The sequence below is a fragment of the Cetorhinus maximus genome, chromosome 11 (assembly GCF_964194155.1).
Source record: "Cetorhinus maximus chromosome 11, sCetMax3.hap1.1, whole genome shotgun sequence".
NCBI classification, from domain to species: Eukaryota; Metazoa; Chordata; class Chondrichthyes; order Lamniformes; family Cetorhinidae; genus Cetorhinus; species Cetorhinus maximus.
The window spans coordinates 7,618,081-7,633,737 of NC_135889.1; the positions used below are offsets into that span (position 1 = coordinate 7,618,081).

The 15,657-nt window shown below is 42.7% G+C and overlaps 1 protein-coding gene across 6 annotated transcripts in view; it reads right to left on the minus strand.

Moving 5' to 3' along the window:
- Positions 1 to 15,657, minus strand: part of nbeal1 (neurobeachin-like 1) — a 272,851-nt gene that overhangs the window by 62,286 nt on the left and 194,908 nt on the right. For 4 of the 6 annotated variants that reach the window (XM_078551459.1, XM_078551457.1, XM_078551454.1 and 1 more), the window contains 5 exons: positions 11,807 to 11,940; positions 7,040 to 7,199; positions 5,182 to 5,284; positions 4,892 to 5,048; positions 1,095 to 1,253 (listed from right to left, as the gene is read on the minus strand). In XM_078551459.1, the coding sequence (XP_078407585.1) occupies positions 1,095 to 1,253; positions 4,892 to 5,048; positions 5,182 to 5,284; positions 7,040 to 7,199; positions 11,807 to 11,940 (713 nt within the window). The remainder of the gene's footprint in view (positions 1 to 1,094; positions 1,254 to 4,891; positions 5,049 to 5,181; positions 5,285 to 7,039; positions 7,200 to 11,806; positions 11,941 to 15,657) is intronic. The other 2 variants (XM_078551460.1, XM_078551456.1) reach the window with 1 other exon arrangement.

Consider the following 15,657-nt stretch of genomic DNA (forward strand, 5'->3'; position numbering starts at 1 on the left):
TTTTCTTTGTTTAATAAATGTTTTATTCTTTTGTTAAAAGTACACCAACAACTCTGTGACTCTGTTCAGTAGCTGCCCTCCATGTTTCTAAACAAAAAAATAAAAGTTAGGATCGATCAAGCTGGGTTCCACCCTGGGATCTGATTTGTCCAGTAGTAACATTAGTTGGGGTCACAACAGTTCTTTTGGTCCAAAATGGATGATCTCTCATTTACTTGCGTTGAAATCCATCTGCCACAGTTTCCCTAACTCATCTAATCCACCAATGCCTCTTTGTAATTTTCTGCTCCTGTCTATGCTACATACTGTCACTAACGTTTGTGGGATTGGAAAACTTCGATATATGGCTCTCCATTATGTATTCCAAGTCATTAGCAACTATAGCAATTGGCTGAGACTCCGGCACAAGATTTTTGTGGGACATCAATAGTCACTTCCTTCCCATTCAGTTACATACCTATTATCCCTACTTTGTCTTTGACCACCCAACCAAGGTCAATAATTTGCTTTCAATTCCATCAAGTTTAATATTAGTTAACTCACTTTGGCTTTCACCAAGTGACTTCCAACTACTCCGTCTGCACACACACCTGCTGAGTCTGGGAATAAAACTGTCCACCTCCATGAGCCCCTCCCCCCTTTTTTTTTTTAGCCTCCAAAATAACAATTGAGAGTGCCTATAATCAAACAAGCCTTCCTGAGTCAAAAACAAAAATAGCTGGAAAAACTCAGCAGGTTTGACAGCATCTGTGGAGAGGAACACAGTTCCTGAGTGATCAGGATCAGCGTCTTCCAAATACAATGGAAATGAAGTGTCTATTGATTACAGAGACAGGTTAGTGAATTGCTAATTATCTCTGGGGAAATAATTTCAATGGCCACTCATAAGTATTTTACTTAGCTTTCAAATCAGTGATTATGATTTTTTTTCTGTAAAACTTGTGTGATACTCTACACTTTAAAAATCCCGGCATTGAAATGCAAGCCTTTTCCAAATCCCCTGCTGCAAAATATGGTCAACAAATTCTCAAACACACAAGGTGTTCGTCAAGTAAGGGCCGACTCTCAATTGGTTTATTAAGGATGCAGAGTACCTTGAAAACGAGCTCGCGCAGCATGTCAGAATACTTGTTGGTCAGCAGCAGTGCATAGAGAATGTCGGCATGCCCTGGTTCAAAGAGCAGCAGGTACAGCTGGTCCCGAGCTGAACTCGTCTGAAGAAGATTCAGCAGAATCTCCAGGATCCCGGAGAGCTATAATGCACAAACACACAAAGAATCAGATTCAAAGCCATAACCTAATTCATCGTGTAGCAGCAATGAGCAATCATGTCATTGCAGGAACACACAAAAATTCTTTCCACATTTTTCAAGTTCCTTCACTGCTTTCCAGTATCGAATCTTATCACTGAATGATGTTTGCACTGGCTATTTTATACTTCAATGTTACAGGCCCTGTACCTCAAATCTGGCAACGTCGGGACCGAGGCTGTGCTGGATTTCGGATATTGCTGGATTTTGGGCTGGGCACTTCAGGTCAAGCTGGGTCGGGTAGGGTCAAGGGTCGCTTGGAGCGCAGGGTAGAGTGGCATGCGAAGTGGCAAAGCCAATATCTGATCTGGAGCCACATCGAGTCAATACAGCGCCCAGCCTCATTGTCCAGGTAAGTTATTTTATTTTAAGTTTTACTCAATTAAAATTGATGCATGGAACATCATAAAAGTGCCCAGTTTCCAGTCATCTCTGGTTTTTGGACAGCCAGATTTGAGACACTGTACCTGAAATATGAATATCATACACGAGTGTTATATACACTATCATTTTTATATAAAATACTTTTTGGTCTCTTCGAGGAAGACTGCGTTTATATGCTGCCTTTCATGACCTCATGACGTCTCTAAGTGCCCTACAGCCAATAAAATTCTTTTGAAGTGAAGTCACTGTTGTAATGTCGGAAACATGACAGCCAATTTCCACAAAGCAAGTTCCCACAAAGAGGGAAGTGATAATTAAATAGATCATCCATTTTTAAGTATTGATTGAGAGCTAGGCAGCAGGGCAATTCCTCACCCTGTCATCGAAATAGCTTCATGGGATCATTTAAGCCCAGGCAGAAGGTGCCTTGGCTTAACTTCTCATCTGAAAGACGGCACCTCTGACATTGTAGCATTCCCTCAGGACCAAACTTTCAGGTGACTTTACATGCACAAGTTTCTGGGGTGAGGTTTGAGCCCACAACCTTCTGAAGCAGAGAGACCAATGAGCCAAGGATGACATGATGAGCCTGATATTAATTCTGTGCAAACGAATTGGGTTTGAGTGAGTCAAAATGTTAAAATGGGAATGTTGCACTGTCAGAGACACCGTCTTTCGGATGAGACAATAAACATTTGTTGGCTCGGCTGGCTCTATTTTGAAGAGGAGCAGGGGAGTTATCCCTGCTGTTCTGACCAATGTTTAACCTTCAATCAACATCATAAAAACAGATTATCTGGTCATTATCACATTGCTGATTGTGGGATCTTGATGTGTGCAAATTGGCAGCTGCATTTCCTACATTACAATAGTGACTACACTTCAAAAATATTTCAATGGCTGTGAAGCACTTTTGCGATGTCCAATGGTCGTGAAAAGCAATATATAAATGCAAGTCCTTATTTTTCTCTTCTTCTTTCCTTTAGATGATGTTAAGGTAGACAGGAAACGCTGGGTGGAATTTAATGCCTTCCCCATGATGAGTTTGGTGGTGAAAGGCAGGGGGAGGGAGGGGGCAGCATTTAAACAGGCCAGGGGATGGCAGGTGGGGACCCTGCTGCCTTCCCACATCTATCCTGACTAAGTCCATGGCAGAAAGGCTCATGGGTAGCCTTACCCCCCTGCTGCCAATTGAGGTCCTTAAGTGGGCATTTAATCCTGACATAAGGGCCTCATTCCACTGCTGCTGATGTTAAGCCAGTGAGTGGTGGGCAGGGGGACATGCCATGCGGGGATCTTGAAAAAAAATCCTGTCATGGTTGTTTGTGGTCTCCTGGGGCTTGGGGGTAAGTGGGGGGGGGGTGGGGGGGTTCCCTTGTTCAAAGCTACTCAGAACCTGATCGTGGGACCCAGCATTCGGCAGGGAGGATGCACCTGCCGAGGGAGCCATTGACCTGCCCTTCCCCGCGTACCCCCACCCCACGACTCCCCTCCTGCCATCGCTCACATCCATTACTCGCCTGTGGCCTGGGTGCGTCGGTAATCCTGGGCCTCGGATGGATATTTTATCGGCAGCAGCCACGGCTTCCCTGGCCTCTGATTGGCCAGCAGCTCTCGGGTGGCGCGATTTCCATTCCCGAAGTTCTCGATCCTGTGTAAGGCCTGCCGCTGCCCAGTTAATTACTTGATTGGTAGTTAATTCGGTGGATCTTCACCAAACTAAGCAACATAGGGGTCTCAGTGGCTCAGCCTATATTTAATGCGGCCCCCTGGCTCTGTGACAGAAGATAAGCAGTCCAGCAGGTTGGAGGGTACGGATGACTGAACCACTTGCACTTTGCTTCATGTCATCTGCATTTCCTCAGGCTCATTACTGCTTTGTACCACATTCCTAGCTGTTGCTTATTTCTTCTGTAATATCTAGGAAGTTATGTCTAACCTTCTGACCATGCTCCATTCTACAGCTTAACGTTACAGCTGTGTATTTCTGCTATTACTTATTAATTTACAAAGCGATATTCCAGTTAGGAAATGAGGTTACACGTGATACGACGTCAACAAAGTTAGTTGTCCACCTCGCAATTAACAACCAACATCACAACATGACAGAATTTTATATCTCAAAGGCAGGCATTATAAATAAAATGATGCAGTTTTAAAAGGGGTGCAGCAACAGAGACAATTGGAGGCCTGCAAAACCAAATCTTTGAAGGTGGTAGGATGTGAATGCATGTGAATGTTGAAAAAGGGTCCATAACCAACAGATGCAGATTTAAGTAATTAACGAAAGAGCCAGAGTTAAGATGAAGACAAATGAGTCAGGAATGTGATGGAATACTCTCCACTTGCCTGGATGAGCACAGCTCTAACAACACTCAAGCAACTCAACACAATCCAGGACAAAGCAGCCTGCTTGATCAGCACCCCATCCACCACCTTAAACATTCACTCCATTCACCATTGATGCACAGTGGCAGCAGTGTGTACCATATACAAGATGCACTGCAGCAACTCACCAAGGCTCCTTCAACAGCACCTTCCAAACCTGCGACCTCTACCACCTAGAAGGGACAAGGGCAGCAGATGCATGAACACCTGCAAGTTCCTCTCCAAGACTTGTCACACACCATCATCACTTGGAATTATATCGCCATTCCCCCAATGTCGCTGGATCAAAGTCCTGTAACTCCCTTGCTTACAGCACTGTGGGCGTACCTACGCCAGTTGGACTGCAGTGGTTTAAGAAGGTGGCTCACCACAAACTTCTAAGGCAATTAGGGATGGGCAATAAATGCTGGCCTAGCCAGCGATGCCCACATCCCATGAAACAATCAAATAATGATTATTTACACAGCTTTTGAATGTACTGCCTGAAACGGGGGCGGCAGCAGATTCAATAGTAACTTGCAAAAGGGAATCGGATAAATACTTATACGGGTGAAAGTTGCAGCTCTACGGTCACAGGGAAAGGGAGTGGACTGTTGGCTAGCTGTTTCAATGAGTGGCACGTCCACGATGGGTAAAATGGCCTCCTCGTCTGTTGTAAATTTATTACATACAGACTTCCATTGTAGACAGCCAGGCAGCGAATGCAATAGACCTTCCAACCATTAATTTTAATTTTACGGGTACAAAATGAGGCGGGTAATCACAACTGAGATAAAAGTCCTGTGGAGCAAATAAAGTCCCATTTTTACCTGTTGTTCATCATTGATAGCAGCAATGTATCCCATGATGCTCTGGACCTCTTCCTGTGTGACCCCTTTGCTGATGAAGTATTTAATTAGCCCATACAGGGAAGCCCGGATTGTCTTCACGTCATCTGTGGACAAGTCATTGTCTTTGTTTGAGCTGCTAGAAAAGGTGTAAAAGAATGGGAAGCAGTCAGGTATTTGTACACATAGACTATATTACTTCTTAAAAAAAAAGGTAGTACATGCCAAATGACAACTGTAAATAAAATTGCAAAGACTGCAGAACACTACACCTGTAACACATCCGGATTACATCGAGCAAAAACTGCACCCCATATTTCTTCCTGAACAGCTTCCGATTGTCTTTGATGATTGTGGATAAGTACTGAATATGACCTGAAACAGAACGCTGGTTAGACTTTTATGACGGGGTCCAACAAAAGACAGCTGCAGGATAGCTAAGAAAATCAGGAGACTGAGGATATGTCATAAAGCTCAAATTGGACTGCTTGGAGTCCCCCTCAAAGATTTGTGCAACCCTCTCACAATCATTTACTTAGGCAAGAGCACAAATATGGCCTTTGCAGGATTAAGGTTTGAAGCAGCCATTACAATCGTCATCTTACCGTGGACTTGTAAAGTTTGGCCTAAGGGATGCACCTTCATATTATTTTCACACACCATCCAAAAACAAGCTTTTTACACCTTCAGATTTTTCCAAAAAGAGCGACCATAATAAAGTAGGGGAGGAACATGGAGGTCAGTTTTTAAGGCAGGTCCTATGCTATTTTCCAGTTTTACGGTAGACATTTTGGCAATTATTTTTGTGTTCATTGAGATGTGGGGCATCAATGCCAAGGAATTAAACCAGTTCCAACTTTGGAGGCCTAAATTCGGTATCAGGTATTAAGATAATTGGCAAAAGACCCAGAGGGCAGATGGAGGAGATTAATTTTATTTTGCAAAAAATAAATGATCTGAATAAATGTGAAGATGGTGGAAGTAGATTCAATAGTAACTTTCAAAAGGGAACTAAATAAATACTTAAAAAAGAAAAAAAGCGCAGGGCTATGGGGAAGCAGTGGGGCTAATTGGATAGCTCATTCAGAGAGCTGCAACAGACACAATGGGCCGAAAGGCCTCTTTCTGTGAGATTCTGTGAAGTATTACGTAGCCAGCTACGGACAAAAGTTCCTTCTATCTTATTCCCAATAGAAGTACCCCAATTTCAACCTCAAGAAATTTCTCCTACGATGCCACGGTGTGCATTTTCTCATTTTCTACACTAGTTCCGGGCCAAATCATGGAGAGTTTTATGCTGTAGAAACAGCCCAGAATAACTTCACATAGGGTCCTTATGGTTGCTAGAGACGTTTAACCCATTAGCTTTGTCTACATTTTGGACAATGCTTAAAAGGGCAGCATTCTAAGCCAGTATAGAATCCATCCTTGCCTAAATCCCAATCCTGGGTTTGGCACCCTACGATAGAGCCAAAGTATAAAATGTCTAGCCTGTTAAAACATCTATTGTGTATTAAAACCACATGTTCTATTCATATGTGGATTGATCGACAGTTGAAAATTGGTAGATTATGTCTGTAAGATTACAGAGCACTTTTGTGCATGGGTCAGTAAGGGGTGTAAGACATGCCACTGGTAGCACTCTAGTCTTTGTGTCTGAAGGTTTTAGTGCAAATTCCGCTCCAAGGACCTGAGCACAAATTCCCAGCAGACTCTTCAGTGCAGTACTGGGGGGGGTGCCTCACTGTTGAAGGGGCCGTCTTTTGGATGAGATGTTAAATTGTGTCCTTTCACTGGGCCAAAAAAGATCCCATGGCACAGTTTTGAAGAAAAGGAAAAGAGTTCTCCTTGGCGTCCTGATCAATCTTTAGTCCTCAACCAAAATCACTAAAAAAAAATCAGATTATCTGGTCATTATCTCATTGCTGTTGGTGGGAACTTGCCATGCACAAAATGGCTGCTGTGTTTCCTGCGTTACAACAATGTCGACAGTTCAAAAGTATTTCATTGGCTGTAAAGTACCTTGGGATCTCCTGTGGTCATGAAAGGCGCTATGCAAATGTGCGTATTTATTTCTTTCATTCTTTGCATTGAATGTAGTCTGGGTTACATTGATTATAATGTACTTGCCAATTCGGAATGGGAAATCCCCACGGCTCCAGATTCGAAAGTCAAACAGCAGGTGCTGGTACATCTGATGCAGGAGCTGTGTATTCTTCTCCACGTTTGCTTGCTCAATCAGCAACTGCACAGCCACCAGCATGTTCACATCCACTAAGCTATTCGGAATCTGCCACACGAGAGGTTTAAAATACGTTACAACTCCTCCTCTTATAAACATACAAACTATATAAAGAGAAAACACTGCAAATTAACACATTACACCAGGTAACACAGAGTCGGGAACGAGATCACTGTTCCTTCAGCGATGCTGGGTCAAATCCTGGAACTCCCTCCCTAACAGCACTGTGGGTGTACCTACATCACATAGACAGCAGCGGTTCAAGAAGGCAGCTCACCACCACCTCAAAGGAAATGAGGGATGGGCAATAACTGCTGGCCTAGCCAACGACACAATGGACCAACGGAAGTACAGAGTTATTGTCATGGGATGGTTCACCGATGCTTTGGATTCAAATGTGTAAGGTTAAACATTTAAACTAGTCTATACAAAGGCTTTTAAAAAAAAAAGCCAACGGGTAAGATAAACCAAGACAGAACACAACTGTTATCAAGGAACAAAACTCCCTCTATAAAGGCTTGTATTGTACGGTGAACTTTTAGAAGCAGAAACAAACTGTTGTATTGATAGCTGCAGTAGCTGAACAAATCTGATTATTTTTTCCAGCTGCTGAGTGTTGGAAAATGCAGGCAAAACCTTTGGAAGGCTCAAAACACAGAGGTGACCTGGTGTGAACTCACTGGGGTGATCAGTATTTGTGGGCAGGAGGCATAGGATAAATACTCTAGATTAGTCATTTAAAAAAAAACTTTTTTGAACATAAAAAGGTTAAAACTAAAATCTACAAAAGTTACGTAAAGCTCAAAGCCTTTTCAGGATGAACAGTTCTTACTATATGAAGTAATATTAAAACATAGTGCAGGCTGTGTTTTTCTGTTTGGTAGAAGTGCTTGAATTTTCTACAGAGCCACTTACACAAATATAAGACCATAAGACATAGGAGCAGAAATTAGGCCATTCAGCCCATCAAGTCTGCTCTGCCATTCAATCATGGCTGATAAATTTCTCAACCCCATTCTCCCGCCTTCTCCCCGTAACCTTTGATCCCCTTACCAATCAAGAACCTATCTATCTCGGTCTTAAATACACTCAATGACCTGGCCTCCACAGCCTTCTGTGGCAATGAATTCCATAGATTCACCACTCTCTGGCTAAAGAAGTTTCTCCTCATCTCTGTTCTAAAAGGTCTTCCCTTTACTCTGAGGCTGCGCCCTCGGGTCCTAGTCTCTCCTACTAATGGAAACATCTTCCCCACGTCCACTCTATCCAAGCCTTTCAGTATTCTGTAAGTTCCAATCAGATCCCCCTTCATCCTTCTAAACTCCATCGAGTATAGACCCAGAGTCCTCAAACGTTCCTCATATGTTAAGCCTTTCATTCCTGGGATCGTTCTCATGAACCTCCTCTGGACCCTCTCCAGGGCCAGCACATCCTTCCTGAGATACGGGGCCCAAAATTGCTCACAATATTCTAAATGTGGTCTGACCAGAGCCTTATAAAGCCTCAGCAGCATATCCCTGCTTTTATATTCTAGTCCTCTCAAAATAAATGCCAACATTGTATTTGCCTTCCTAACCTCCGACTCAACCTGCAAGTTAAGAGAACCTTAAGAGAATCCTGGACTAGGACTCCCAAAGTCCCTTTGTACTCCAGATTTCTGAATTCTCTCCCCAGTTAGAAAATAGTCTATGCCTCTATTCTTCCTACCAAAGTGCATGACCTCACACTTCCCCACGTTGTATTCTATCTGTCACTTTTTTGCCCATTCTCCTAACCTGTCCAAATCCTTCTGCAACCTCCCCGCCTCCTCAATACTACCTGTCCCTCCATATGTAACACTATGTAATATGTAACACTAATGGGATACAAGTCCTCAGGCCAGTAGCTACTGAATCAATTCTGGTATTTATTTTTGCTGCTAGGGTTGAAAACTCAGACAATACAAGGAGAATACTTCTGCTCGAGTTCTACGGTGCACAGGAGGTTTTTAAGATTATGGAACTGACAGAAAGCAGTTGGGCTTTGCTCGCATGAGATCCAAGACAAAGGTGCACCAAGTCCTCATCAGAGAGTTGCTCTACTCTGACGATGCCACACTAACATTCCATACTGCGGAACACCTGCAGCGGCAAATGGATAGACACTCTCACACCTGTAAAGAGTTCGGTCTGACCGTCAGCTGAAATTAATACAATGCATCGCAAAAGCTGCAGCTGCCGTGTCTAAGCTGAGTAAGAGAGTGTGGAACAACAGCAAACACTGACTGACTGCAAACACCAAACTGTGAGTCTACCAAGCCTGCACCACACTCCTCGACAGTGCTGAGACCTGGACATCATATACTAGGCATAAGAAAAGGTTGAACAGTTTCCACCTTCGCTGCCTCAGACGTATCCTCGGCATCTCCTGGCAGGACAAGGCCACCAACTCAGAGGTCCTGAGCGCACTAATTCCATAAGCATACACTCATTGCTAAGCCAATGATGCCTTCACTGGCTTGGCCTCGTTCATCAGATGGATGATGACCGTTTCCTAAGACCCTCTGTACGGTGAACTGGCCACTGGATCACAATCTCCTGGGCGGCCATATTTCAGCTACAAGGACACCTGCAAGTGAGATATGAAGATGGTGGGCATTGACACAGTCACTGATGGCCGTGACTCTCTGGGAGGCTGACTGTTTGGAAGGGAATTGGAAAGAGGTAGGCAGAAACAAAAAGCTCAGCTGGCCGAGAAGAGAGGCCAGCCAACCGTGCGCCTTCTCAGCCCACTGTCTTCCTCTGCAGCAAATGCAGCAGAGAGTGCCAAGCTAGAGTGGGGCTTTTGAACCACAGCAGGCGATGCTTAACACGGAGTTGACCATCACGGTGCAGACCATCATCTTACGAGGTAGAAGGCTACCACCACAGAATTCATTTACATACCTTTTACAAACCCACATCCTTCCACTCGATGGCATCATATCAAACTGAAACAAATACCAATGGTCTGAATGCTATAGCCTTGTTATCCAATAGCAAAATCAAAATCAATGGAAGATTTGATTTTGTTATGATCCCCATGGGGAAGTGTAAACCAAAATAGCCAAATTTACTGAATGACACCCAAATGAAGAAATTACTAACAAGATTTCACTTCTTGTAGTTTTCATTTTAACACTAATCAGAACCAATGCAAATTATACCTGAATTAACATACAGATACTACATCAAAAAAAAAGGTAAATTTCACTTTAGTCGATATAACAAAGATGCAATTTACGCAACCACATCACTCCTTGCCCAAAAGTAGCTACACAGTTTCACAATACACTGTTCTTTATTCAGACAGGGTAGGCAGGAGTCCTATCCGACAACAGCTTCCACTTTGGACTCTCATGGGTAAAATTATCATCGGTAAGGCACACTTCTACAGGCCCTCTCTAACTCGTGTCACAACAGTCCTGAAGGTGTAGCTCTCCAGAGTTCCTTTTCAACCAACCAGCCAATAACGTTCCGGTTCATGGTTTGGCCACTTCTGGAAAACATGAGGCTTTATAGCGTCGCTGAGCTATTCACACAGCTTTCCAACTTTTTTGGCCTGCTCACACAGAACCTGCAAGAGTTCCTGTCTCCTTTTCTGCCAAACAGAAAACAGACTTCTTGCTGGGAGTGATATGCTTCTTCTCCTCACAAGCATTCTCTGTGTTCCTCTTGCTGTCTCTGTCTGTGTTCTCTTTGTGTCTGCATCTATTCACTGGTTGCCTTCTCCCTCCAGCCCCTCTGCTTGTAGCTCTCCCTTTGTGCCTGCAGTTCCTCTTTGCATCTGCCAGCCACATGGCTTCTGGTCTTAACTTCCTTCCTGTTGGCACTGCCTCCAGGTCAAGGGTCGCCAGGTCACATGGACCAGTGTTTCTTATTATCCATGGAAATTATAATTGATTCCTTTACAACTGAAGCAAACTCTGTAAAGTCCTTTTCAAACATTCTAAAGAACAATTATAGATTCCACAAACCTTTTAAATAAATTACAATTTTTTCTTACTGCACTACCTTCGGGTCAAAGGTCATCACAATTTTTATATCCCAATTAGTTCCATTCATGCTGACTTCTAAAAGGCACTGTGTAAAGACAAATTCTCCATGCACTCGAGAATATTTGTGTAATGGAAACTAAAGGATTGTGGTGCTGTGAGACTGCTGCCATTGTAAGAGTTTGTACTTTATAAGCTATGGAACCACTCCACAGCAAAGAGGTAAAGCCAGGAACCAGGGCACAAGTTTCTTTCTTGTCTAATCAACAATAAAGTAGACCACTTCCTCAACACGCAATACAGCAACTGGATTTATAAAGCAACAATACTTCAGCTTCATTAGGATGTTGGATTAGATGGACATCAATAGAGTTCTTCACTGGATACCCAAAAAATAACAATCGTAGTACTAAGGAGAGGATACCATGAGGTAGACTGAAATATCCTCATTTTTGTTTGATCTTACGGAGTACAAAGGCATATTATCCAATGTATTCAACTTTTAAAATTTGCTCATGTTACAACATACCTCTCCAATGCATGAGCATCTGTTTAAATGCCAGATGCAGTGACATCTGCTAGCATTATGCAACTTCCTCATTAGTGACCACTTTAGGGTGTATAGGAAAGACGTTCACCCTACCTTCTGCAGCAAAGCGCCTAAAGTGGCAACTCCATGGGAGTGAAGCAGGTTCTCCTGATTGATTGGATGTCTTCGTATGAAATGCTTTACTGTCAAGAGAAAAGTAGCCACCGGGTTCTTCTCCAGTCTGGCCTCTGTAAATCACACATGGATAATCACATTTGAGAACAATCACAGCCACAACACGCTAACTCGTATGGTCTATGGAAGATGAACAATTTCACTGATGGAGGAAATCAAACTCCTGGATTCCCTCCTTTTCCCTCTTTCCAATCTCCTACAATCTACTTCACAATCCCTAGAATGTTTGCAAGTCCCTAGAGTTTGACTGGCCAAGTTAAATATATTTCAAATTTTTAAACTGAACTTAGCACATGCAGATGAGGCCATTAGGATTCTTGGTTTTGCATCTAGAGAATACAAAAGCAAAGAAGTAATGTTGAATTTGCACAAGACCTTAGTTAGGCTGTAATAGGCAGTGCTGTGCACAGTTTAGAGTATTCATTCTAGGAAAGATTTAAAAGCAACAGAAAGGTGCAGCACAGATTCATTAAGATGGAACTAGAGATGTGGATTACAGTAACGAAGAAAGATGTTAGGTCAATCGTTATTTGATCCGAGAAGCTGGATGGATTTCAAGATAAAGGGTGATGACACAGTAAACTCTGAGGCAGTTTCTATCGGCAACAAGATGGTAACAATGGGTCGAATGTATGGTCATCAGAAAAGGGTTCTTTATTTAAATTGTGGACATAGATGGTGGTCAAAATGGGAAAATCCCTACCACAAGCTGTTGCTGAACAAAGACAAGAAATGTGTTTAAAAGGGAATTAAACTGCTGCTTGAAAAAGAAGAATTTTAAATGGCATAGCATACAAAAAGGTGAATGGGATTGCACTAAGTGGAAAAACACAGTCACACTTTCTGAACGGACTGGTGGGCCTGTCTAGATACCGTCGTTAATGAGATGCTAACAGAGTCCTTCATCTGTCAGTGCGGCTGAATTCAAAAACGCTCCAAAGTATATTCAGGGACTCTCCAATGTCCTGGCCCACATTCTACCTTCAACCAACTCCACCAGAAAGAAGTAACCGATCATTCATCTCATTGCTATTGTTGGGGCAATGCTGTGCACAAAACGGAAGGTGTTTGCATCAAAGTCAGCCAGTGCTGATATGTAAAAGTAATGCTTAGGACAGTTCTGAGAGATGTAGTTAGGTGCTACATAAATGTAAGTTATTCTTCTCTTTTTACCATCTTTATTGGGGATGTTGGGAGGAGGGCTAATTACATTGCATAACTTTAGTAGTTTATTCACTTAGATTCTGGCAGTAATCCACATGAAAGTCATTGCCAATGTTGTGATTCTGTTCTTTATAAATGTCACATCAATCTTTCCCCAAAAACACAGAAAAGGGAGAAGAAACTATACAAAAAAACGAAAGACTTGTATTTATATAATGTCTGTCACAACCTCAGGACACGCCAAACCACTTTACAGCCAATGAAGTACTTTCCAAAGTGTAGTCACTGCTGTAATTAGGAATGTAATGCATTACACAGCAAATCACTGGAACAATATAAATCGGAAAGAAACAGATTTCATGATAGGAGTTAGGGGTGTGTTTGTGTACGCATGTAGGGAGGGTTGGTTAACAGATATAGGTAGCACTGCAGAGAAGGATTAACCGCCCATGCAATGCTGTAGTGTCCGATTTAGATGCTTGCATTGAATGTCAAAGGAGAAGCAATCAACACAAGCCAAGAGATAGGCTTTGATATGTTTACAATTGGATGCTAAGGCGTGGGGGGGGGTGGGCAGAAAGCTAAGGAAGAACAGCAGGAACATGTGTAAAAAATGGCCCCTCTTTTACAACAGGTCGTGAGTAGCAAAGAGCAGATGCAGTGATGAAGGACAGGTTGGGGTGGTGAGGGAATGCTCCAGCATTGTGTACCAATAGGGGCAAGAAACAAAAGCATGGAGTCAGCCATTCCTTCACTGTCGCTGGGTCAAAATCCTGGAACTCTCTGACAGCAGTGTGGGTATATCTACACCACACGGACTGCAGCGGTTCAAGAAGGCAGCTCACTACCACCTTATCAAGGGCAATTAGGGATGGGCAATAAATGTTGGCCTAGCCAGTGATGCCCACATCCATGAATGAATAAAAAAAATGCCAGTTTCAATGCAGCAGAGGAGGAAGAAATACAACTGGAGCAGTGACTAGGAAGCAAATTAAATTTTTAACTTGTTGCTTCCATTTAAAAGTATGACTGTTTTCACAGATCCAGCTGTAATAGTGAGAACTCAACAGCAGTGCTCTTTTTAAACAGAAAGCCTTGTTGGGAGGAATCACTAACACTCAAGTATGGGAGAGCTGAACCGCCATCATTACCGATATCCTCAAAAGCCACAACCTCCTTCGGCAGTCAGTCCCTCCATTTCCATTGTGCGCACACGTTACTTCAGCTCCATCACATGGCTAAACTTAATCATTTATTAAAAGCCTCATTACCCCCCAATAGTCATGTCAGCCTTTACCACTCAAACAATGGTTGATCCAACAAAGGAAAAATCAAACCAAACAAACCCCAGAAGGTCGTTAAAGTCAACCATAACAGGCTGGATTTTCAGAAGAGAGAGCTGATGAGGAGGCTTCTTTTTAAGTCAACTCATAAAACAGCATTTCTCAAAAATCTGTGAAAGGTCAGATTAAATTAGCAGCAAATAAACTCGTATGTTTCAAGAATAAATCAATATTGTCATTTATGCAATTTATTTGGAAATACTATTTCGAGCCTGAAGTTTTTTTCTTGGTTATTCTGCACAAATTTGCATTGGTTTAGTTCCTCAGTATCTTCACATTAAATTAAATATGCGAGGATGCTGTAAACAAGAGAAGCTTGGGGCTGTTATTTTCTTGCTGTGTCCTTCCACAAGGTGTGTAGGAGGTGCTGATGACTGTGCAGTAAGCACCTGCAGATGGCAGATATTTAAAAAAAATGTGACTTTAAAAATTCAGGAATACAGCCACACATCGACACTGCATGAAATCAGTATCCCATTTTACTGTGGCACATAGACCTTTTCCCCTTTTTGGGGCATGTGGAAGGGAGAGTAAGTGAAGCCTTTTTGGATGAAATCAGCTTGAAGAGAAGTTTGGAAAGTGAACATTGCAAATTGAGCACGCTCACCTCCTCGCCCCCATCCACTGGATAATAGCAGCATCATTCACTAGGCTAAAAATATACACGGGTGATGTTAGTTTAAATAGAAAGTAAATTAGGAACAAGGATGTGTGTGAGAATTATAATTTAAAAATGTTAAATGTCAATGCTACAGTAAAAGCTGTACAACATTTGAAATGTTAATTCAATTTTCACATTTTAACTAATCAAACTCTTTCCAAACCCGTGACCTCTACCACCTAGAAGGACAAGGGCAGCAGGCACATGGGAACACCACCACCTGCAAGTTCCCCTCCAAGCTACTCACCAGTAAATATATCGCCGTACCTTCACTGTCGCTGGGTCAAAATCCTGGAACTCTCTCCCTAACAGCACTGTGGGTTTACGCACACCACATGGACTGCAGCGGTTCAAGAAGGCAGCTCACCACCACCTTCTCAAGGGCAATTAGGGATGGGCAATAATAATGCTGGCCTGGCCAGTGAAGCCCACGTCACATGAAAGAATATATATTTTTTAAATTCCTGATCATTGCTTAAAGACTTAACAATTAAAAAGGACAATGCTCACTCTAATACTTCCTTCTTTTTCATCGAGAGTCTTCCACACACAGACATGTGAGTTAATTTTGCACCTAGATGAGTTAATGGGAGACTGATAAA